This window comes from Sander vitreus, chromosome 11 (assembly GCF_031162955.1).
Source record: "Sander vitreus isolate 19-12246 chromosome 11, sanVit1, whole genome shotgun sequence".
NCBI classification, from domain to species: Eukaryota; Metazoa; Chordata; class Actinopteri; order Perciformes; family Percidae; genus Sander; species Sander vitreus.
In genome coordinates, this window is record NC_135865.1 from 14,455,229 (window position 1) to 14,481,924 (window position 26,696).

The window sequence follows — 26,696 nt, forward strand, 5'->3', positions numbered from 1 at the left end:
CAAATGTTTAAGATTTCATTGATGAAGCTAAAATATTAAGTATGTCCGATATGTATGTTAGTATGCACAGTATTGTATCTTTTAATATTTAGCACTCTGTTATTTATGTAAGGTAACATTCATTTTCTAAAGAATGTGTACTGTATGTAGATTTTAATATCTGACTTACACTTATAACTCAACAAAAATGTGTTGGGTGTATTAGCAACTTGGTAAAATGATCCTCCTCCATTGGAGGTTTGCAATCTGTCAGCAGCCTCTAGTTTATAAAGGTTTTTCCTCCTATATGCTTGTTAGATGGGAAGTATTAGTTCGTAGTGATTTCCCTCATGATACAAGAAGATGAAGTGGGCCTTCCTACAATGAATTTCAGTGATGAATGTGTTATCAGATGACTAGAGGCATACATTACATTTAGTTGCTTCTGCCACACAAGCTTGTTTATGCAAATGCAAACTTCCTGAAAGCAACATAAGCGGTCAATAAATATTGATAAATGTGCAGAGGTGATTTGTTAGAGGTACATGTTTATCATTACTCAGTGATACTGTATGACACTGTATATCTCATGAGATGCTGTAGAATACATAACCTTCAATAAAAGTCAATAATAGTAATTGCACTGTGTCACTTGGTGGTCAATACGGTAGCTACTGTATTTCAGTTGACTTTGTGAGCACAACAGCTGTTGTTCCAAACAGTGTGATCTGTCCAATGATTCTTACATATGCAGCTTATTCAAATGTATTATTTCCATTTGGTAATAATGGTATCTTCCACGACTACCTGGATGCTATTAAGGAATTGATGCCACTTAATTTCCTTTAGCTAAACTTACAAAAATCAAATCAATTCTATAAACCAGGGATCTAGAATTACTAATTCATACCCTCATATTTTCACACCTAGACTATGCTTTGCAATGCTCTTTTCCCTTTTGCCAGGTTGACTAAATCCAACCGTATATCACACACACCACACAAACTCTTACATCCCTTCATGGGCCTCCATAAAGTAAAGAATAGACTTCAAGATACTGCTTATCACATACAGGGCCCTTCATTGTCTTGCCCCTTTATTCAGCTCTGAACTCTATACCACCTCTCACTGAGATCATCTAACCAAGGTCTCTTATTCACAGCCTACTCCCTCCTTAAATCCAAGGATGACTGCGCTTTTGCCATTAGGGTCCTTTCTGTTTATAGCTTTATATGTATGTGTCTTATTTTTCTGCATCTGTATCCTGTGAAGCACTTAGTTTTAAAAGGTGATATATTAATAAAATCATACTTACTTACGTACTTACTGATTAACTTACTCACATTCAATATAATGCTCAATACCAGAACAAGATTTGGACTTTATAATGTCACCCCATACAAGCCCCAGGTCAGAATTTGAGCGTGGATTTGGTGTCTCTTCTCGGTGGTTTAAGGGGCGTGATAACAGACAGGACCTCTTTGGCATACTGACTGTGGTGCAGACCAGCCTCCCGCAGAGCCTGCTCAACCCGCACTCTTGGATCAGACACAATCTGGAAAACAGAAAATCCACAGTAAATAATATATATCCAGCTGTTTCCCACTAGATCACACTCAATATGTTACCATTGTTTTGTTTTTTTATGGTATAATTATATATATATATTAATAATTATATATAAGAATTAATAATACTAAATAATACTAATAATTAGATATCATTTAATACTTAAAACAATATTATTCACTAATCTTTTACAGTGTTGGTGTTGAAGGAGAATATTTGCAGTTTTACAATCATTAGTCATTGCCTGTGTTACATAATAAGCATTTTCTAACCACGATGACAAAACCACATACACACACACATACACACACACACACACACACACACACACACACACACACACACACACACATACACATACACATACACACACAGACACACACGCACGCACACGCACGCACGCACGCATGCACGCACGCACAAACTCTACTGGACACTGATTGATGGGGTGGCCTTGAGATCAAGGCTGTGTATACAAGTCTCTCTCTTGATTGGCCAGCCAACCATCTTGCATAATGTTACTGCACTGCATGGGTCACTGGTCAGTCTCACCCAAGATGAAACAAAACATCCTGTAAATGGCTGAATATAGTCAAGGAAACTGGGGAAAGAGGCCTTGTAGGCTTACAATATGTAGAGCATAGATAAGGAGCTTGGGGCAAATGACTATGCAGCTGTGAAGCTTTTGTAATAAGTGAAGCAAAAGCTAGAGGTTATAGGAGAATATATGTTGTCATGTCTCACCTGTGTGTCTGTGTACGTGTTAATACTGAAGAGAGGCCTTTGGAGATCAAACTCCTTCACACGTAAGTGTCGACTCCTCCAAGCCTCTGTATCTGCCATCATCCTCTCTGGATCTGCCTCTGCCATAACCCCAACCTATGATAAATAGAAGAAAAAATTTAATATAGTGATAACATACAATTTTCTTTTTACTTACTGCCATAAGGTGGCAGTGATGTCTCAACTCATAAGGATGAGTCTTCCTGTGTCTGTCTTTTCAACTGACAGAAAATCAGAGTGGTAGAAAGGGTTAAGAGCAGATAATGACCCACCTGGTTTCTGAGATCTTCCAGACGATTCTGTTTCTCTTCCTCTTCTCTCCGCTGTTCAAGCTCCTGCGCCTCTTTCTCCTCCCTTCGCCGCTGCAACATATCTGCCCGAAACTGAACCCTAGAGGGAGCACAGACAGTATGGACATCAGACCTAAACAGCCCTTCTCCTTCCTCTGCCACCGCCACAACCACCATTACCTATCGCTCCAAACAGCAGGCCTGCGGGCTGTGGAGGGTTTTATGGAGCTGCCAGAGAGCAACTCCTCTCCCATCATTTGTTTTTATCTCTTCCTCAGCCCCACAATGAATCCTATTCTTATTCCTGATTGAGTTTATTCTCACGGCCAATGTCACCACCAATATCTGGTATTAAGGCCAGTCTCTGTGAGTGTCTTCAAAAAAATGCTAAACAAATCGCATAATTTAGGATCCGGCTGAAATGCACGTGTAACCACACCCAACGGTAAAGTAGTGACGCACTCTGGCAAATAATCTAACATATCTGCAGCAAGGTGAGATGTTAAACCATTGGAGGTCAGCAAAAACAAGATTTTCAGCTACTTTGTCGCTTTTAAAGTGCATGAAATCTAGTAAATCTAGAGTCGTCAAATACAATTCCTTAACATCCACTTTCCCCTTTTATTTCTCCTTAAATAGCTTTACGGTTGTTAAAATCATCGCAGTCCACACTTTCTGCCATAATCATATATATATATTGTGTATCAGTTTGTTCCTGCTCTTTATTAAATATATTAAAGCTATATGTTTAAACTGAGTGAGATATTAAAACCTAAGACTCCATGTTTTTGATGGCTGTACCATACCATCTGATGGAAATACATTTCAAATTAAGTTCTGTGAGTTTGAACATTGTCTAGCTGCACAAAATGTTTTTGTAATAATGGCATGCGCGGCAAGAGTACAATCTACCCTCAGCTATGTTTATATCATCAGTCTGTGATGTTCAGTGTAATCCAGGAGGTATTTTGACATAAGGTGCTGTTTATCAGTCTCCCTTAGTCTGTCTTTCAGTTTCAAGGAATTTAGTATTGCACTTCCATAAAGTTAGTGGAGAGTCACAATGGAGAGTTTGAAAGAAGTATTATCAAATTGAAGCAGCAGAGGCAGAGTTGTCCTGACCTTTAGTACCTAGTATGTGTCAACCTCGAAAAAAATGCCCAATCCTATATTTCCCAAAATGCAACCAATAGCATCTTTTTATCAGACCCTCTACACCTCCACTTTGTGATGAAGACTTTCTGTACTTGTAGTCTTGAAGCCCATGCTCAGATCTCCTTGGTGACATCACCAGGGTAGTTCAGACTTGACAAAGCTTTTGCAGAGCCACAGATGACTTTACACAACTGCTTTAATAGGCTGAGTAGTGCTCCCTATGACCAGTAAATTGAGCTTGATACAGCGGAGTGTCGTGGTAATAATTGTAACGTAGCAGTTACATCACAAGAGTAAAGTAAGCTTGATATAAGCTACATTAATAAAAAACATAAATATGTAGTTTATCTGTTATTGTAAGAGGTTGTAAGCCCATAAGCAAAAAGGTACATGCATGTCATGCTTGTAACAGGTAATAATGTATTCTTAGGTTTCTGGATTATCTTTTACCAACTATTTTAGCATCTCTTTGAAAACTCCCAAAAGGTCCCATGGTACAACACTCACCTCTCTTTATCTCGCCTTGCCTGTTCTTCCATGACGCTCCTCAGGTTAGCAAGTCTCTCCTGATCCCTCTGCTCCAGCATCTCTCTCCTTTTCTGCTGCGTTAAATAAAACTGCCTGACCTGGGGGTAAAACAATTTACAAAAAATAACAAAAAGTTAACAATAGCCGCAAGAACACTACAACTAATTTGACTCCTACAGAACTTTTAGGATCGTCATGTCCTATTGATTGTTACAGAGCAGGAATCAGATAAGTGTAAATAGAAAGAATGAGATGATATTTCAATGTCTGGCAGACTATTGTGCTAAATTATATGGAATCCAATGCAGCCTAAATGTTTTCATTAATCAGAGTGTCTCAGCTTGCCCATGCTCTCCGAGCAGACCCCTGATTAAACAGTCAGACACACTCTGACACACACACACACACACACACAGTGGAGTTGTTGTACCTGTGAGGACAATAACTAAATGAAATGATTACTTTTATCAAATGGCAGCCATTTATTAAAAACCCTAATATAGTATGGCAATATGGTTTTATTCTATTACAGATCTCCTAAAAGGATGATGTGTTTTTATTTATCTAATGCAAACAAGTTATATATATATATATATATATATATATATATATATATATATATATATAGAGATCGTTTGAATTCAATTCGGTTTGATCATAACATGTTTTTACAAACCTGTAACCCAATTTCTCCATGGTAACACATGCATGAGTGAAATCATGAAAATGAAATGTGATTGTACACACTCATATGCATAAATGTTGATATTAAACAAGTGCTGCAAGAAGACACTGATGCATTCATTGTGATGGTGTGAGGATGTTTACTTTTTCTTTGTGCTGGGATCTGATGGCAGCCTCCTTCTCCTGCTTCCTCTTTAGCCTTGCCTCTTCCTCCTCTTGTTGTCTAGCAGCTATAGCTGCCTCCAGCTTCGCCACCTCCTCCTGCTGGGCCCGCCACTGCTGCAGCTACAAACACACATGCAAATACACACCAGAGAGAAACAAAAAAGCAGGTTATTGTCCGTTAACGGCTGTCTTGAAAGAATCACTCACAGGGAGACAACCAGCTGAGCCCCACTGCCATGGTGCCAACGTGTGGCATGAACTTTGGAAAAGGTGTCAAAACTTCCTTTCACACTTTGTGTTACCCAATGGGAGGACCCATCAAAGCATTGAATTATAAAGAAAACCTTTGTGTTTGAGCCCAACAAACTTATTCTAGTGAGGAGAGTGCTGTTCATATGCAGCAACCTGGGACAGGTATACATACTATAATTCCAAAAAGTTAATAACCTAAATGCCCAGTGAAAATAGTTGAAGCAGGCCCGGCTCCGGAGCGTGAATTTAAACAGCGGCTGGGTAAGTCAGTTTAACACAGCACACCCCTCTTAGGTAGGAAAGTATACACTTGTCCAGGCAAGCACAGTTCTCATTGTCGCGTTAATTGCATCATGCAAGGAGAGAAGACCAATACCATTAATGTTACGAGCTAGGTTAGCCTTTAGGCTGTTCCTTTGTTCTATGAGCCCAGGTTAGCTTAGCCTTGTAAAACAGCAACAACATATCGCCAAAATATCAATACAATTTTAATGAACAAAGAAAAGCAACTTGAGGACTATGAATTTTTGTCATTATCCAATTGAGTTTTGAAGGGCCTATGAAACTAAGTGTGTGTAAACTTGTTTTAAAATATGGTAATCACCAAACATGGAGATACACTGTCCGACAGAAAATGTACAAATATTTGTGTTCTAAGTGTTCATGTGCTTCCAGAGAAAGCAATCTTCACTCACCTACACATCTGGAACAGACAGTCTAAACTTATCTCACACACATAGACACACAGACACACAGACACACACACACACACACACACACACACACTCCAACATTTGCTGGGGGAGTGAGTGACAGGTTCGTTATGCAGCAGCCTCTCTACAGCGTGCTGGGTATTAGAGTGTTGCATTCAGACCGGGCAGACAGATTCACAGATCTATCAGCGGAGAGCTTAGGAATCCCCGAAGGAATGAACTGCAAATTAACATGGTCTCACACACATTAGCACCAGCAGTATCAAGTCAATCATACTTGAAGTCCGCCTGAGAAAAAGCAGCAGCTGTGTGTTTGAGAGAGGACTTTAAACAATCCAGCCTCTAATCCACTTCTGACAGTGTTGAAGCTGGAGATGCAATATACTTCTTTAGAAATCCAAATGTTATCTCATGCAAACATTTAAGGCTCTATTTTCCTGAAATTGGGTTTAATATGCAATTCATTACCAGAAGAGCAATCCTAAGTAGTGATTGAGTAATGATGGTGACAGCATTATGTCAGTATTTGTCCTGCTACATATGATTGTTTTCCAGTGGTCTTGCAATGTCCATTTGTCCTGCTGCTTTTTCCTTTGTACCAGGTGTTAGTATGTAATGTTCACCTGTTGGTGTTGGTATTGATTCCAACATTGCCTTGTGTAATATAATCTTGTGATGGTGAAAGGTCACAGTGATGATTTCAATAACTACTATTGTTGCCCCGAGCAAAGCACCAGACCTATACAAAACCTCAATAGCACATTCAAGTTTCAAAATCAATTTAGAAAGATGGCTAGTAGTACTAGACTGGCAAAAAAGATGGCTACTAAACAGCTTTAGTGTGCATTGTGCGCAACATTATTTTCGGCCTCAGGAAAAAGTACCTATAGTGTGTAAAACAAACCATAAAAAGACATTGTAACTGACATTGTGATCTGAAATGTTTTTTTCTATTCAGCACATATAAATGGTTTAAACACATTTTAAAAAATTCATATTTCGGGGTGTCCTAGGGCCTAAAGCCTACACACGCATATACACACACAGGCCCTATAGGGCTCCAACGTAAAAGCTAACCATGCACAGTAATGACAACAGCCCTGGTTTGAGTCCAGCTGGGGGCCTTTGTTGCATATCAATCCCTGTCTTTCTTTGCTTCTCTCCCTCAGAAAATGAAATTTAAGAAGCTTTGTTTTTGCTTTGTTTTTAAAATACAGAAAAACAAGCTCACATAATTAAACCATCCATCAAACTCCATCCTGGCCCAGATAAGATGTTTGATGCTTGGAACCTTGAGAGATGGGGTGTGTAAACAACCTGGTGGGTGGGTCTGTAAAGCAAATCCTTTGAGACATACAGACCAAAGTCTCATAAAGCAAAAGTTATAACATGTATTTAACATGTGGCAGATTTTATTCAAAGTTTCACAATGCAAAAGTCTAAAGTTCAATTGCAGTGGTCACCTAAGGTCACAGAACAATCTGAAATGTATCTTTATAGCTTGTGAACACTGTAAGAGCCACAGTGGCTGAATGTATTTTGTATGTCTTCCTTGTTTAGACAGAGATGAAAAGGCATTTTAGGGAGCACAAAGATAATAAAATGGTCATTATGTAAAGTCTATGGTAATTTGTCAATGGAATCTCATTTTCTGTGATTTCAAAGGGAAATGGGATACCATCCTTTTTTATGGCTGCACAAAAACGACTGCAGACATGTCAGAATAACAAAAGAATGATAGCCTTTTTTATCTGCACACTGCAGCCTGCTCAAAACCTTTGTTAATATAACAGTACAGTTATCGTGAGGTCTTCTGTCTGTCTGTTCAGCCATCATCATAACTTTCCATTGCAGGTCATTTAATGACAAATTTTAGCTATACTATAACAGATGAGTGAAACAAATTAGGTATGGACTTGTGCTCATCTTGAACCAATATCATCGCTGTGAGTTAGAGCAGCAAACTGGAGAAAATGAGTGGTGCATTTATAAGAACATCACCAGTCCTCCATACCACTCTACTGTGTGACATTAATGGCACGTGAGATTTACTTTCTTTAAAGGGACAAGAACTGATGTCCATTAATAGATGAGAAAAATGAAACTATGCAATTATCTTTGCATTTCCACAGCTGGCACAATAAGAATTTTCCTGAGGTCCATAACCGGAACATCAATTTGCAGAGGAAAATTATACATATTCAAGCAATTAACTCCTCAGAGTTGTCGCTTGAAACACTGTGGCCCACGCACTGTCTCAACTACTGAGACTATACCGCGTCCACTCGACCCCCAGAGGATGAAGAGTTGTACTTGTTAGTCACTAACACTTAGTGACAGGGGAGCTGCTAACACAGAGTGCCTAGAGAATACACGGATTCCTTCAGGAAGGGCACACAGATCACCCCGGCATACGTTCATCTGTAACAGTGCTGTTTATATTGCAAAGTACTATGGAGAGCAGGAAATGAAAAATGAGATTTTGCAATAAAAGAAAGCCTCCCGTTTTACTGAAATATGTCTTCTTTCCCTTGTTGTGTCGCTTATCCTACATCCTCCATGTCATCCCTCCATGCTTTATTTACTAATGTGGAGAACACATCTCATCAAAGATGCCTGGGAGTGAGATGTAAGTGGGAGGCAAAATGAAAGCAAAGACAGCATAAAAGGCTTGAATGAACAATAACACTAAGAACAATGCCAGCTACTTACAGCAGCCAGAACACTACAGAACAAACAGCTGATGATTCGAGAAGAAGAGACTGTCTGTCAGTGATAAATTAGAATGAATATCTCATGCATTAAAACTAGTTATCTAATCACCCATTTCATTTTACTTTTTACAATACACACTTTCTGCAATTATAATTCTGTATATCACATCTGGAGCTCATTTTGAAACTGAACAACAATTTTTTGCTCAGTAATGTCATCTGTGGCCAGACACATGAATCCAGCCAGCCATCTTTGCATGGCCATCTGTGTTTCTCTGGAAGAAGCTGTGGTCTGTGTGACAGCCTTGCCCTTTCCAAAACAGAAGGGTACAAGCTCACTCTGAAATCAGTTACCCTGGATTTCCTCCCACTGCATGTCCCTCAGAAGAGAGCTGGCAGCACACAGCCTCGCTCCCTATCACGAGGTCAGAACCAGACCAACACTGACCAAAAATCGTCCAAAATGTGCTCTCATCTGAACCCATGGAGGCACAGAGAAGATGAGATGTGGAGGATTATTTGCATAATCACAGCTAGAAAATATAACAAGCAAGCAATTTACTACCTTTGCCGACAAGTACCATCACAGCAGTCCTTTATCTTCTTAATCTGTTTCAAAAATGCTGTAGCTTAAACCAGTTAACGTTGGTAGAAGCTGTTGCAAGAGGGTCTCTCTAAGATTAGTTTATTAAATAAACTTTATTTAGGACCATATTCTAGACCAGTAGTTCCAAACCTTTTTTGTCTAACATACCCCCCCCCCCAGCCCCATCAGATCAACTCAAGTACCCCTTCACTGGCACCAATTAAATAGATTATGAATGAATTATAAACTGAATGTTAAAACTATCAGTTTAAAGTCACAAATAAAGTCACTATGGTACCTTTATATAACCAAATTACAACATTATTAAGCTAAATTGACTGTTTATTAATTACTTTTAGCTATTTAACGGTTTATCCATTACTTTAGGCTAACTATTTCAACTGTTTATCCATTAGGCTACTTACTTTTAGGTAACTATTTTTGAAACATTTAAACATTACTTTTAGCTAACTTTGCAACTGTTTATCCATTACTTTTAGCTAACTATTTTAAACGTTTAACGTTAAGTCATACATTACTTCTATGGCTAACTATTTAGACAACTAGTTAACTAGTTGATTTGAACTGTTTATTAATTACTTTTATTTAACTATATACATTGTTTATTCATACTTTTACCGATCACTACTCATTACGTTTAGCTAAGTGTTTATCCATTACTTTAGCTACCTAGTTAATTTGAACCGTTGATTCATTCATTTTATTTAACTATATAAATTCTTCATCCATACTTAGCTATTACTATAGCTACTAATTACTTTTAGTGAACAATTTAAATTGTTTGACTATTTTATCCAATAATTTTAGCTGCCAAATCAGCTGTTAACTGGTAGTTGATTCTGTTCGGTTTTAACTATATGAATTGTTTATCCATTTACTCATTATACTGTAGCTAACTATTTCAACTGTTTATCCATTACTTTTAGCTATTTCAAATGTGTACGCTTACTATTTCTACTTCCCTGCTCACTTGCTAACTGGTTTTCCCAAACTCTCAATTGCAACAGGTGATGTTACAACTGACTCAGGTGGGCAGCTACTGAGCCACACCAAAATCACACCAATTGGTAATCCTATTTGGCTGTTTATTTTCCTACCTAGCACAAATATGAGGATATATTTTTCAATAAAATCACAAATCACAAATTCTTTTGTTGAGTTGGGTTAAGTTAATTAGTTGAGCTTTCTAAGTAACCCCTGGCAACTGCAGAAATGCCCCATGGAATACAAAATACACCATGCAGAAAAAGTTAAACAACTGAGGATAAACTGCTCTTAAATGAAGGATCATAAAATATAAATGTTGAACACATAGTAAAATAGGAATGAAATTTAGAGTAGAAATGGAGTTGATCTCAAGAGATGTGAATGACTCACAGAGTTGGGAGAGTTGATTGGGTCAGAGGTAGCAGCTGCAGAAAACAAAGCGTTAAAGAAGCAGATGCAACGGGAGGAGAATCCATCTTGTCTCACCGCTGTGTCGCTGTGCTGGGATGATAAAGGCAGTGGAAAGAAAGATTGGATGCAAACAGGCATCCATCTGAGCCTCCACACAAACTCAAATATGTGCATATGCACTGCATAAACAAAAATCCTGGATGTGGAAAAGTCATGGGAATGAAAATGCCTGGTTGATTTTATTTTTCATATTGCTTCAGAGACCCATAAAAACAAAACTCAGAAATGTGTTTGCTATAGTCAGAGGCGTGTAGTTTATATTCTGCTGCAGATTTACCTACAATATACTGAAAGTCAAAGGCCCTTGTTGTTCAAATAATACAGTAAAAATGAGCTTGAATGTACACGGTTGTCTTGAATAACATATTACACCATTTTACCACCAACACATCTTTATTACCCCAGTTGTTGCAGCTGTATAGCTCGACTTTGACAGAACTGAATGTGAAGTGTTCATTGCCCTTGTATTTGCTTCTTCACTTTCACGTTAAATAACAGCACAGCGAAGGTGAAAACAGTCCATTTAAATGTAACAATCAGTTGCATAATAAAAGCAAGTTAGAAAAAAAACTACCTGTCCAGCATGATGAATTATGTTATTCAAAGTGAAAGAACCTGCAAGCTGTTGATTATTAGAAAGTGTCAGAGCATTTGAATTCCAAGAGTTATAACCTGCAGCAGCACAAGTTAAAGTAGACTTTCACTGTGGAAAACACACTACATTTTATGATTTTCATAGTTACTTATTTAAACATGGAAATTATACATTCATATCATCTTTTAAGACAGGGGTTACTGGCCAAGCTGTTCTCTCCTTTTTGAACCGTTTGAACATTCAAGAGAAAATAAACTCAATACATTTTAACTATATACACTCCAAAGCCAAGCAACGTGCCCTTCACTCTCTTCTCCCTTGTGCCTAGCGTACAGCTCTGCATGTTTAGTAATGCCACTTGAGATTGCACATACTTGAGTACGGCACATGTCTCCTTGAAGATGAGGCAGGAGCATTCATATGAAAAAAATTAAATCAACTGTCAACCAAGTCTTCCAATCCAACCTTTGTTTTAGGTTTAGAGAGAGATGTTGGTGCCAGGCATCAGGTATGCTGTGGTAAATCAGAGTGCTGTTGGTCCTATCTACTGTTGGTGTTTGTGTTTACAAGTTGCACAGTAAGGCGCAGCTTGTGAAATAAAGAGACAATTTTGCAGGCTTGCTAGAAAATTAAATAACAATAAAATAAGACAAGAAGAAAAATGTAGTGTGATACAGATGTGAAAATCAACTATTGCACAAGACAAGTGGTACAGGGAGGGGAGTGACCCTGATGACTGGCATGTTGTGTTCCTATGTCTAAACATGGGGAGCTCAGAGAATTAGGCTTGTTGGTTTGTTAGTTCACAACATGAATGTTCTTCCCATACAGTGGAATATGTGGTTAATGGGATGGTATCCCAGCAGAGTAGTATTACATGTCCACAATAGACTAAATCAGGGGACCTTTGGGGTTGAAAAAACATTGAAAAGAGAGGGGTTAGTAATTAATGCAAAGGGGTGAGCACATGTAAAATCCACAGGTCTCAAGGAAGCAAGCATAGGACCTTGTTCCTGCAAACCATTGTGCTTCCCCCCTGTTTGGTGATATGTCCTACACTCAGTGGTGATGGCCCACAAAAACCATACCTCAGTATTTTAGTGACTCTTATTATCTAATCAGACACAGGACATCAGCAAAGGCAAAGTAAATTCTATTTGTCCAGCACTGCATCAACAAAACATTGATTTGTTCACATGAGTAACTTGTTTGTTGTGTGAATGTGAACTAGTACCCCTCAGAGATAGTAACATCATGTTTGCAAGACCATCCTTATTAGCTTGTTTGCATTCACAGTCCATCCCAAGTGGCAGCTAAAGCGAGAGATGCTGTCAGGCAGCCTGGCGTAATATGCAGTCTCGTCAGCAGATATACTGTACACAAGAAGGCAGTCAGACACTACTGTCTGTCTGTTCCCTCACAACTATCACATCTACACATGTGGTAGTTGGAAAAGGATAGAGGAAAGGATATAAGGATGTTAAATATATACTAGAAACTGAGTTATGTCCACTCCAACAGTAGATGTGAGTGAGTGTGCCTTATAAATAAGAATGACAGAGAAATAGACCACAGACAGCTCATACTGGGTAAGCTGCAGAAGTATACTATTAAAGTTATACATCCACATGCTGCAGGGATTACAAATGGGTTGCAGGCACAAAACCGTAGTATAATTACTAACATAAAAAGTGCTGTCTAATAAAGTTGGAAATGTTCCTGAAATGTGACAGCTCCTGGTGTTAAGGTATACCAGATACTAACCTTCTCTCTGAGATCTGAGCAGATGTCCTGCTGGTGCTGGCGGCCTCTGTGGAGCTCCAGCTCCTCCTGGTGGGCATGTCTCGTCTCCTGCAGAGTGACCAGGGCTCTGGTCAGCAGCTCTTCCTGGTCCCGCTGATACTGCTGGGTCACCACTCCTAGCTGTGCCTGGGTGAAGCGCTGCCAGTCCCACACACGTTCATGCTCCATCTGGAAGAACAACATGCACGGAGAAGGAAGTGTTTGCACATGGGATGTGGTGACTCAAAGGCATTACTGAATGTCTTAGTTGGACAAGTGTATTAGTTATTCTTATAAGGACTGAAAACCAAAGACAAAAATTGAAAGATGAATATGAAGGAACTGGTGTGCAAGATCTAAGTACTGTGGCCCAAAGGGCAACACTGCTTTATTATACATACAGTAGCTGTGCAAAATTGATCACACACAAACTCGAAATTCACAAACACCCCTACATGTTATACTGTCCATAATAATGGCAGCAGGACCATAGGGAAAACTCTGTCAGATCTGGTTCTGCTGGCAGCCAGGTATAAAGCTGGTATAAAATGCTCCCTCTCTCCTGGCTGTGAAACGTCCTGAGCGAAAAATGGTTCCTTTCTGTGTGAGGGCTGCTCGTAGCTATTCATCATTGTGTCAGCACTCACATAGGCTGCATCACTTGGCTGCTTCATTGGAACAGAGGGAATGATATTCATCTATGGGCTAATAGCGGCTTACTGACGGTGGGAAGGCATTAGACGGCTGACTGGTTTTATTGAAAATGAGTGAGCTGACAGACCTGCCAACGAAACAGAAGTGCCAGAGGCATTGAAGCAAATCCTGTTTATTAATGCGCAACTTTAGAACTTAAGAAATATCTGCCCTTAGTTCTTAGCTTGTTATGGTCCTCTACTTCACTACCCTTGCCTTCCTTGTGTTGTTGTGAGTGAGCATGAACACAGTATGCGTACGTGCTTGCAACGTGTGTTCACACATGCACTTTAGCCCAAAAATCTGATACAGTATGTATGTGTAACCATCCACCGCACTGTGTCTGCAGTGCACACTTAAAGTGGCACAACATTTAGTTTTGCTGCAGCATCCACATTCCCTCTGCAGAGTGCTGTCTCCTTGAGGACTCAGTCACACGAAGAAGGAAATAAACCTGGCTGCCCAGATACACTCAGAAAAGGTAAGAAGTATGACTTATTTCCACTTGAGTAATAGAAACATTATGAGGGCATTACTATGAAATAGCCTCTTACTTTTTATGAGAGAACATCAGAGAGAGTAAGTCATAATAGACAACAAAGAGCCCCATCCAGCAGAGGGAGATGTCCTCTCTAAGCTAGCTGGAGTACCAGCATCTGATATTGAAACTGAGAGATAAGTTCAACTTAAGGTCAGCAAAAGGAATACAGAAACTACGTCCACATACTTCTACATTTATATACTTCTATATAAAGAGGCTTTTTGCTGAGATAGTGATATGTAGTTGGATGCAGTAGCAGGTCAGAAAAACTGCTGTAAGAATGTATTTTGTTAAATTAAGAGAGAAAAGTAAGTAAATGTCACAAATGTAACTCTCTAAACCCCCTGCTTCTGCTCAATTTTCCTTTGAATATTCCTCCGCCAGATCAAAAAAAGAAACTGAAATGATAATCTCGCAAAAGCCATGTTAAGCATAAAGTAAAACTCCTAAAACATCTCTCAAACTATTCTTCTCAATCTTACCTGCCAAAATGGGAGAATGTTCAAAACAGCAGATACCGCAAGCAATTGAAGAGAATATCGAAGCTGATTTATCACCAAGGCTCTTACATTGTTAAACTGCACAAACCCTTTAACTGTGGTAATATGTCACACCTGCTATAAAACAGAGCTGCTGTATCTTGCATTAGAATTTAAAGAAGACGAAAGAAGCAACAGAAAATAATGCTATCACCCTGAAATGATTGCACTCAGATAGAACTAAATGGCAGGTAAGCAAAATATTAATGCTCAAACTGGAGCAGCCTTCAACACTGAGGTAAAAAACCAACATAATAAAAGCTTAGAGCTAAGACTCTGTTGTAACAATGTAATTAAAGTGCTAACTATAGATTTCCAATCGACCCATATATCTGCAAGAGCAATGGGAATTATTTTTCCCACAACAAATACAATGGAAATATCTGCCCAAAGCAGACTGCTGCTAAAAAGACAGGATTCTTTTTTCAATTTATTTCTAATGGAGCCAAACATGTACAGACTCAACTAGCTTCAACTGGGAGACCATCCTTTGGACATACTAAAGATTCTAATCAATGTCATACATGTTCACTTAAGATACAGAAAATGCCAAGAAAGCCTTTAACACTGACATCAGAATAGCATATTTATGCACTTAATCAGTGGGGTTTCAGCTATTTAATCTGTAGTTCACACTGATTACCCACTGCACGCAAGCCAGCTTAATTATGACTAACAGCTGAATTAGGTGGAGTAAGCACCACAGCAACTCTGGGTCTGTTGAGAAAGACTTCTGAGAAACACATCTCTCCTTCTTGCAGCCCCCCACCCCACCCACCACCAACCCACCCAAAAAAAAGAAAAAGAAAAAGAAAAAAAAGGCTTAACGATTACAGCTAAATGCAGCACCCAGCTGGAACTGATATGAGGACAGGTCTCTAGGGAGGAGAGCGCCACTGGCGGCTAGCGGCTGGCGGTTGTCATGGTGATGCTTGACAGTGGCTCGAGCGAGTTGGCCACAGTGGGTGACATGGCACATCCTGCAGCGTGCTGAGCGGCTTATTGTCCAGGCTTATCTGTGTGTCTCTCTGCTCAGTTCAGGCTACTGAGCTACATTGATCAGGGAGCCTGGGAATCACACTGCAGGGATGCTTCAGACTGGGGAACGGACTTACATTTTTAGATGGGTGTGAGTAGAAGTGCATGAATATAGAGTATGTGTGTGTCCATCAAAGTGAGTGAGTGAGTGTGTGTGTGTGTGTGTGTGTGTGTGTGTGTGTGTGTGTGTGTGTGTGTTTTACATGCAGTACAGTCATGGAGAATCAGTGCTCAGTGGTCAGCAGATCAGACTGTGGTTGCTTTAAGGTGTGAATGTAACTTTGTGAGTGTGAACAGGACTCCTGAAAAAGAGAGCATTTCTTCCAGCGAAACTTCCCCAAATAAACAATTATTTTCCTACCAATAAATCTTCCTACTACATTTGTGAGCCTAAAACCAGCAAATATTTGTCTCTTTTGCTTGAAACATAACTTAAACAATTATTTGATTATCAAAATTGTTGCTGATGAATGAATGTTTCTTCAAACATATATCAGCAACTATCAGTATTTGTCTATGAGTGTCTGAGTGTGTGTGTGTGTGTGTGTGTGTGTGTGTGTGTGTGTGTGTGTGTGTTCAGGTGGCTGGATTGTGAATGTATTGTACACAGCACTGCATGTACAATGTTCAAGGCCAAGACAGACCAGTGTGTGCATGCATGTGTATTTTACTGTACATGCATCAAATCTTCTCTATTTTTATATGCAACTAAATCAATTTTCTTTTTCTTCAACAGGTTTTGCCAAAGTACTGACCAGCTCTTGTCTAGTTGTCTCAGGGAAGAGTCTTTGCAGCATGTCCATGTAGAGTGCTCTGTGGTTGGGTATGTCATGAGTGTACTGAGATAAAGTGAACTGGAAGCGTTGGTGGTCATCTGCACACCAGCCACAGAACCTGAAACAGATTCCAGCCCAGAAAAGATACTGTATGTCATAAAGGAAAATAAATAATACTATGACACTATGTTCATTTCATTTGTTTCACTTCATTTCCAAAGCGTACATACTAATAAATTACATCCTACTCATAGAAGCAAACAGTGTGATATAGCAGCCTATGGAATATTGGGAGACACTGATATAATCAACCTCCTGGTGAGAAAGAGTTGTCTTTTTCAACAGCTTGCTTCTGGGGAGTGAAGTGACTGTGCTTCTTTCATCTTGATCTGCCCAGCTACACTCGAGCTCTGCATATACCTGTATTAATCTTTAAAAGCCTGATACTATCAAGGCTGAGCAAGATATTGAAACGAGCGTCGCCATACACATATTCCAAATAAGCTGCAAAATTGCTAGAATTTTCTCATTCAATCGATATGTAAGCACTTAGAATTATAAAAAGAAGCAAAGCTTAATTTTCAGTTGTCCTTAGGCCTACCTGTCGGTTCTCTGCAGTTGATTTTGCAGACTTTGCAGCCTGCTCTGGTACCATTCTGACAGGGAGTGGAAGGCCTGGATCAGGGAGGCCTTCAGCTCTGGGTAAGGGCAGTCTGAATCCAAAACCACCTCTGGAATGTATTCTACGTTTACCAGATTATCTGAAGTACTCATAAGATATTTCTGCGGAGGACAATATGACCATCTTTGAGATATATATTGAACTGTTTCTGATGATGAATGATTTGCTTTGGAGACACGCTGTAGCGATCACTTCTTAAATTCAAGTGTAAGCTATAATACAGACTGGAAATTGGTGATTTGCTGAAGGAGGAGATCTAGAACCAGCAGAGAGAAACTTACCTCTAACCCAAGGCCAATGATCTCCTCCTCCAAGGCCAGGTACTCTGCATGAAGTTTTGCAGTTATGTCATCTTGCTGGTCCTTCACAAAGTTTATCTGGTGATACAAGGATAACAGAAACATATACTTTCTTTCCTATCATTAAGCTACGTCTGCTTAAATCAACAGTACAGGTTGAACTGAGCTTCCTCCCCCCCGTTCTCGCAGACGTTTATGGCGCTTTTCCATTACATGGTACCTGCTCGACTCGCCTCGACTCTACTCGCCTTTTTTGGTTTTCCATTACGAAAAAAAGTACCTGGTACCTGCTAACAGGTACTTTTTTTAGTACCACCTCAGTCGAGGTTCCAAGCGAGCTGAGCCGATACCAAAAGGTGACGTGAAAGCGACAGACGGGGGTGTCCTGAACAAACCCGCTATGTTTAAATAGTTTAGCCAGCTGTGTTTTGTTTTTTTTGCTGCCTCCAGCTTCATTTGAAAATAAATGTGTCTTCTGGCTGTGGCAACAACAACACACCTTCCACGTTCTGTGTGTGTGTGTGTGTGTGTGTGTGTGTGTGTGTGTCGCGTTAAGGTCACGACAGTTTACTGCGGCGCCGCTTGTTTTACAGTTCTGCGGAGGCTCCAGGCAGAGCTTTCGCCGTAGCCTACGTACACACACACACGGCCGGCTCGACGCACACACCAGCGCACAAGTATAAACATCAGGCCACTTACATAGGCTACGGCGAAAGCTCTGCGTGGAGCCTCCACAGAACTGTAAAACAAGCTCAAGTGGCCTGATGTTTATAGCCGGCATATAACGACCAGCCACGCTGAGGCGGTACTAAAATCTGCAATGGAAAATGGACGCACAGTGTGTCGAGGCGAGGCGAGTAGAGTCGAGCAGGTACCATGTAATGGAAAAACGCCTATAGATTCAGAAACATTTATTATCAGAATGATTCCGTAATAGCAAGTAATCAGTAACTGCTTATTTCCCAAGATGAAAATATTGAGATGGATGGGTAGATGGATGGATGTATAGATAGTGTATGGTGTCAAAATAATTCACAATCTTTAACACCCAGTAACATTTTAAATAAGTAAATTTTCGATTCCCTTTTATAAAGTAGTGCTTAACAAAGTGCCTTTTTTATTCAGACTCTTTGGTTTATGTAAAACACTCTGGGATTGAAGTGTTATTATATGACACCTGAAAAGGATCTCTCTCTGATTTGTTGTAAGTCAGAGAGTGAAGTAACCGTGGTAAAATAAGAAATAGAAAAAAACTTGAAAAAAGGGTAAGACAAAAAGCTGAGGCATCTTGTGTGTGTGTGTGTGTGTGTGTGTGTGCGTGTGTGTGCGTGTGTGTGCGTGTGTGTGCGTGTGTGTGTGTGTGTGTGTGTGTGTGTGTGTGTGTGTGTGTGTGTGAGCAGGGGATTGTCCTATTGTGCCCATGCAATCAGGTAGGGGCTGTGGGCCAGCAAGAGTAGAGGGGGTCATGGGAAAGAAACAAGCATGAGTGAGCTACACAGAGGAGACAAAATGGCTGACAGACGGTTCATTCCAAGTATAGTCTGTCTTTAAAGACCGCTGCTTACTCCTTAATCTCGCCATTCATCTCTAGAGCTTCAAAAAAGCCTCTGAGAGTCAAAGGCAGATTTGGTGACTTAGGGAATGTGTGGATATCTAAAAAATAAGAGATTCATGGACAGTGAATACGACTCTGTGTGCAAGCTGAGATCATTGTGTGAACAAACAGGAGAGTTTAAACTTCTGTTGGATGTGCAGGACAAACTGTTTTGGTACCTGCAGAGAGTGAGCGCAGCCAAGATTCATCGTTGAAGGCTTTGAGTGTACTAACGGGATAAAATACTCCACATGAGCTGTAAAATGCAAGTATTCTCAAAAGCTGAACCATTTTATTTTTTTGAACCAGGTGCAACAATTTCTGCTAGCTTTCTACAAATAGAGCTATTTTATCAAAGTCACTGTAGACATTCCAGACATGCCTTTATTTGATATCACACAGATACCTGTTGTATTACTTGTTCCCAGTTTGATTGATGGGCAGTGGGCTGCTGGTGTTGTACTTCACTCAGTCTGAAGCACAGGTCATCCTTGAGCTGATGAACAGGCTCCACCGTTGCTATCCTGAATGCCTCCCGCTCCCTCTTTAGGAGCAGCCCTATACCCCAAAACAGACATACAAGGAGGACACATATTGGTATAATACTTTTAAACAGCAGAGACTGTTGGAGATACAGTCACCAATACTTTATTTAAAAATGGTTAGTCTTGTTTACCATATTCTTGAAGTGAGAAGATGGCAGTATCGGTTCTACCATTTGGTCTGATCTGCTCTAGAAAATCATGGATGTCGTTCTCAGCCTTCTCTCTGTTTCATGAGAGAATGAGAAAGCTGTGTTAAATACCACCACATTAGTTAATTTAGCCAACAATTAACATTAACATTATTCAACATTACATAACTTGCAAAGCCAACAAGATAATGCCATTTGGTTTAAAGGTTTGCTGGGGAAAAAAGGGGACAAAAGACAAAAAAAACCTTTTAATTCTGGGGCACATGCATACCTAATGTTAGCTAGGAATATTGCTAAGCTAACATTAGCTACCAAGATTGTATTTCTCCTGAGCCAATTAGCCTACAATACCTACTATAACAACAGCAACAATCAATTTTACACGATAATACAGCTTTGAGTTTACCTATGTTCTTATTGAATACATAAAACCAGTGGTGGAAGAAGTACAAGTAAAAGTTGATAAATATTAGCATTAAAATATACTTAAGTACCAAAATTAAAAGCACTCATTATGCAAATTGTCCCATTACAGAATAATATTTCTATCAATAGGTTGAGGGGCCATCCACACGGAGACGCTTTTTGATGCAAACGCACGTTTTGCATCGTTTGGGCCCGTCGTCCACACGGATCCAGTAAACGCACTGCCTGAAAACGCACTTTTTTGAAACCGGGTACCAGGGTGAAAAAAATTCTAAAACAGCTCTCTTTTGGCTTTGTTTGGACGGCGAATACCCGCCCGTATGGATGATGTCATCGCCACACCCCTCGACCTCTAGTGCACGGCCACACACGACTTCACTCACTGCGGTGAAGCTAAGCGAGCATATCCCATCTCAATGGTCAAACCAGCTCACTTCATCTAGCTAAATAGTTTGTATCTGCTCCCTGACACTTCCCTCTGCTCTGCCGGTCCTGGATTCTACATAAGATATATTGCTAACGTTATGTAGCTAACGTTAAACATCGCTACAGCAGCGACGTAACGTTAATGTTAGCTGCTATGGTTAGCTGTTTATAAAGTGGAAGCTAGCTAGCTAATCTGTCTTCTTATCAACTCCTTGAACAGATTATAGTAACTTTTACCACAGCTTATTGTATAAAAGCTACTGCAAGAAAATGTGTAGATTATCAAAAAGACATTGGTTCATTGATGTTTGTTTGACTGCCAATGTTAGCTAGCAGAGCTACTGTTATATAGGCCTGGAATATGAAGTAGCGTGTTGAGTCATTTACAAATGGATCTGTATGGATGTAACTATTCTTGAAACGAATCCAGGGAAGACGGGTAAAAAAAAAGATCGTTTTGGTACGTGTGGACGTGGCCTAAAATGATTGGTGCATTAACATGTGAGCATCACTGTAATGTTGCAGCTGGTAAAGGTGGGGCTAATTTTAACACCTTGATTCACTGCTTGGTAGTATATATTGTATCAATAATCTGAATCTGCAAACTAACTAGTGACTAAACATGTGAGATAAATGTAGTAAATTAATAATTTAAAGTATAAAGTAGCATTAAATTGAATAACACAAATAAAGTACTAGTGCCTCAAAATAGTGCTTAAGTACAGTACTTAAATACACGTATTTAGTTACTTTACACCACTGCATACTACTGCCATGATTTGTTTTAAGAGATTTAAAAAAAAAGAGGAAGTAACCATAGAGATATACTTGCCTGTTTTACCATTTGACAAGGTGGCTTTTGAATCCCATGGTATTTTAACTAGATATATGCTTAGAGAGTTGCAAGCAGTGGCACATCTTTATGACTAGGCTCATTACTGAGGCTCATGCTTGTGTACATCATTAACCTTGGGTGGCTCAGACACAGTCATTACGCAGCCAAACAAGCTGCACCCCAGAGCTAGCGCTGCCCTTCTCACTTCACAAGGCATGACACCGCTGGGGCCCCACACTTCTGCCTCAGCTCACGAGGGAGTGTTTCTCCACTCAGCATACTCCTCTGTCCCCACACAGCTCAAACCCTCCACTTCTCCCTGTTTCTCACCCTTTAATTCAATGTCATCGTCACTGCATGAATCAGCTTAAATCTTCCTGCTCTTCTCTTCTTGTTTTCTCCGTCATACATTTTTCTCTTTGGGCTTACTTTTGTCCCCCCTCTTCACATCCTATTTTTTCATGCAGGGTCCTGTCTGGGCTCAATGGAGCTTAAGTAGAACGGTTGCGTGGTGTAATAGCAGATCCAGAAAACTGCAGCAGATAATGACAGGGAGTAATAGGGGGCTCTTACTCAGCTTTTTGCAGCCTGGGGCACTCTCTGCTCCACACCTGTCTGTGCTGCCGTAATATGGAGCTCTCCTTGGTTGCCTTGGCTGCACAACAAGTCTTCTGAACCTATAAGACAGGGGTTAAGAACACTGGAACTAGAATAAGCACTGAAAAACAAATAGCCGTGTTTTCTTTTAAATACACTTTAGCCATGACATTTATTTCCTCCAAACAAATGGTTAACTTCATCTGGACGAACCTGGATCTGGATTGCTTTCATGCATCAATTATCTGGACCATTTTATAACATCGGAAAAGCATAAGAATCACGATGTTGCGAGGACGGTGAAACATAAAATATGTGATCCTATTTGTATCCTATAATCAATAATAAGTTCCCTTCCTCTCTGCGCATCAGGGATGTTATTATACAGGCATTTGCTTTAGCATTTATTACCATTATTGTGTCTGTGAGAGGCTCATGAACTTAGGTAATTCAACCGAAACAGTATCACTGCCAAAGCATGAAAGCAAAATAAACAGCAGAAAATGAAAAAATAATCAAGTAGAAACATGTGTGACACGCATGAGGCATGTTGTTAGGAGAAAAGAGGGAGGTGGAAGTCTTAATCTACTCTCATTTGTTTTTCCTTTTTCCATCATGAAAGAAAGAACAAGGCCCTCCTTCAGAGCGCTCTCCGTGCAGCAATTCATTGTCTTCTATCAGTGTTTTTATACACAGGCCACTGACTCAGATAATTGTACAAAAGACTATCTCACATAACTAATATGAGAGTACAATCTATTTCATATTAATAGGAAATCAAAAAAGGAGTTAGGGTGGTGATTTGTGACTGTCGATCTGTGTGTCAAGTTGCTGCTGCTGTTGTTGCAAAAGAAAATCTGAAACTTGTGCTGCTCTGAATGAAAAAGGCCAAATTGAGGTAATCCCATGCCTTCTCCAGGCCAGGTGATTTTAATTTGCATTGGCTGTCTAATAAGCTCAGCTGGACTACAAAAACTGTGCCCTGAGCTAAACAGACATCAGCTGATTTCTAGTCTCTAATAAAACAAATCCATTAATACCCATCCTTATCGATCTCATATTTTCTATTAAACCACAGAGTGTCAAGTCAGACTCCCATTCACATTTTACCAAGAAAAAAAAAAGGTTCAGCATTCTAGTGGGCATTAAGTTTTTTAAATAATTTCTATCAAACGATAATTTTCAGTCGATTAATCTGTTGATTTTTTTCTCGATTAATCGATTAGTTGTTTGGTCTCGAAAATGTCAGAAAATGTGGATCAGTGTTCCCCAAAAGCCCAAGAGGACATCCTCAAATGTCTTGTTTTGTCCACAACTCAAAGATATTCAGTTTACTGTCACAGAGGAGAGAAGAAACTTGAAAAATATTCACATTTAAGAAGCTGGAATCAAAGAATTTTGTCTTAAAAAATTACTCAAACCGACAAATCGATTATCAAAATAGTTGGCGATTAATTTAAGAGTTGACAACTAATCGATTAATCTTTGCCGCTCTATATCAAACTGATTTAGAAAAAATCTATGCATCATCATATCTTTGCCCTTGCACTTTGTAATGCACATTTTCATGCATATGACACCATTTTATATCTCATTTTATATGTCATCTCTTAATCCAGACCTTGCAGATTTACAGTCTGATTTTGATGCCTTTTTGATATGCTTGAGGCGACTCATGGTCATATATTTATCCTCTGTCACATCACCAACGGGAGATGCTCAGAAAGCCTGCCTTTCAGCAGGGAGAACGAATGTGAACGTAGTTGGTCTTATCTAGGTTATGCAGAGCGCTGGGTTGGAAGGAGCCACCGGCAACCGTAATACTAAAAGGCTTCTGCCACAGTTTACCAATTAAAATACCGCAGGTCTAACAGCCTTATCTCCATTGCCCCTAACATTAACTTTTTGCTCTTCTCTGAGTCGGACGACTATGAACTTCAAACCGTTTTATATAAACCCTGGGCAGCCACATGAATATTCATGACACTGGCAATGCTATTGTGTATGGCAGTGACATTACTGCTTTGTTTCATGTTGTTGGACAAACTGTAAAGGTTATGTAAGTAAACAAACAGAAAGAAATGACACTATTTACCATTATTGGAGACAGACTGTAAGTGCTGTAACTGACTCCTTGCTTGTGCAAGTAAAAATGAACTACTCCAGTGATTCTGTCTATTCCTTGATAAATAATTATATATTAACAGCTGTTTTAACACCTCACATTAAAATCATGTTATTGTTAGATCAAATTCTTTCTGTTGTGGGTAATGAGGACTGTTTGCTCTCTGGAAAAAATATTTTCTATCAAATTGTGTTGTTGCAAATTCGTCTTCATTTGAAGTTAAATCACCATGTTATTAAATATAACAGGAATGGATTTTATAATAACATTGCTGTTTTAAGCCCAGGCACAATATTGATAACAACCAAACTTTACCTTTAATCCAATTAGATCAGACTCCAGGCGTTTGGCATCAACAATGGCTTGTAGTCTTTTGTATTCAGCTGGTTTGTACTTTGAGCTGCCAAGACCATTTTTCATCCGCACTGTCAGTTTTTCTGCATGGATGAAAGCAAATGATATGGTTGAATTAGGATCATTGGAGTTGTTGATTGTAGTTGAAAATCTCATCACTTTTAATGTCTCAAGTTAAATCATTATGCTAACTTCAGCAAAGCAAGAAATAGAGGTAAAGACAAAGGAACAGCACCAGTTGAGCGCTAATGGATTGTATGGATAATCCCTACAATCCTGCATAAGGGTAGGGGGGTAGCAGAGATCAAACTAACTGTGTCAGACAGTTTTTTTGAGTAGTTCAGCTGTGACTCAAAGAGGCAGGTGAATAAACACAAGCAATGCTGCCTCTGACAAAAGCATCAAAGACTTGACAGTACCTGGAGAATTCAACATGGGCACTTGAGGTCAAATCTGTTCAACAGATGAATGGGCCACTATGTCACAAGTCAGTAACGTTTCAGACCTGGTTTCTGCTGACTTACCCACATCTTCTGCTCTGTAGTTTGTAATGATCGTATGCAGATCCCTTGCACTCATTACTGCTGCGCTCAATTTGTATGCACTACAGTTCCTGCAAAAAAAGACATAAAAAGACAACATTTCACCTGCACAGGTTCCTGGCTTTACTGGGGTCATTCAAATGATTAACAGGAGACTACAAGCCAAAAGCAATAAAGCCCATCAAAAACTTGCTTGAAAATCAGATGGACTCTCACAAGTTTTAGTGTTGTAGAGGGGACAAATGGTGCACCCGGGGTGATCAGATATGCCGCTGGAACATCTCTATGCCTTGGTTTTGGATTAAGCTTTGAAAATTCTGGCCACACAGTCATTGTGTCAGTTAAAATGTACAATGTGTAAAAGGTTGGTGTGAAGGAAGCAGGGGTGGATTTAATCTATGAGTGAAATGAAAATGCTCTGTTCTGGATCCACTAAAGACTTGCTATTTCTTGCTCAGATCTCCAGCAGACATAAAGGCAATTTTTTTTTAAATACATGGCTAGTTTATTATTTTCCATATATTAACACCAAATGACAAGCTAAGGTAAGAATGCATGACATAATAGCAGCCAAACATTAGCCATTGATTTTGTATAGATAAAGGGACATGTAGCATTGGGGAAAATGCCGCAAATTCCTTGGTTCCAGCTTTTCAAAAGTCAAACAACTCAACTCAATTTAATCAACACCTAGACAACAATCATTTTCAGTTTCTCAATTAAGAAGAAAATATCTATAATAATAGTTAGTTGCAGCTCTACTATAGTTCAACAAAAATACTGGGGCACACACATTTTTACACCCACTTACAAAAAGGTAGAGCTGGAGAGGTGTCACGGAGGAGCAGTTGTTTCATTATCTTGTCTGTTAGCAAACGCTATTAAGGTCTACACTCTACAGAGAAGTCAGACAAATGGAAATATGACAAACATTGTGAACAGAAACACTGGGAAGTTTTACAGAGCTTCGTAGAATAACTAAATCCAACACACGACTGCTATCAAGTCTCTGCTATGAGAGTAAAACGAACATTTAACCCACTGAACCCTAGCTTACCTTGTGCGATCCCTCTCTGTAGCTACGGTGTATAGATTGACAAAAAATTGTAACCAAGGAAACTATCATCTCTACTGTCACTGGTTAATTCAACACTGCGAACCTCCTATGGAACGCCCCCTGCTCCCATTGCGACCAATCAGGAGTGCGCACTGCTTTCCCACTGACGTCATGAACGCTCGCATTGCCTCGGACTGCTGGTGG

General features: G+C 39.6%; 1 protein-coding gene across 1 annotated transcript; it reads right to left on the reverse strand.

The window, feature by feature from the left end:
• Positions 1–513: 513 nt before the first annotated feature.
• LOC144525187 (coiled-coil domain-containing protein 148-like) lies at positions 514–26,695 on the reverse strand. The gene is made up of 15 exons (XM_078261779.1): positions 26,493–26,695; positions 25,418–25,506; positions 24,855–24,976; positions 22,391–22,494; positions 20,113–20,204; positions 19,843–19,994; positions 17,825–17,920; positions 17,463–17,644; positions 16,841–16,979; positions 13,257–13,463; positions 5,133–5,273; positions 4,284–4,402; positions 2,604–2,721; positions 2,293–2,427; positions 514–1,534 (listed from the first exon to the last, which is right to left on the reverse strand). The coding sequence occupies exons 2-15, from the start codon at positions 25,470–25,472 to the stop codon at positions 1,391–1,393; spliced, it is 1,806 nt and encodes a 601-aa protein (XP_078117905.1). The 5' UTR covers positions 25,473–25,506; positions 26,493–26,695; the 3' UTR covers positions 514–1,390.
• Position 26,696: the final 1 nt, after the last annotated feature.

What these genes read in the sequence shown, in the direction of transcription:
- LOC144525187 (XM_078261779.1), bottom strand. Translation starts at nt 25,472, where the DNA reads ATGAGTGCAAGGGATCTGCATACGATCATTACAAACTACAGAGCAGAA. An exon ending in GCTCAGATCTCAGAGAGAAG is followed by an intron (nt 5,274 to 13,256) that starts GTTAGTATCTGG and finishes GTGTGTTTGTAG; the next exon opens with CTGCAGCAGTGGCGGGCCCA. An exon ending in GATCCCAGCACAAAGAAAAA is followed by an intron (nt 4,403 to 5,132) that starts GTAAACATCCTC and finishes TTTTACCCCCAG; the next exon opens with GTCAGGCAGTTTTATTTAAC.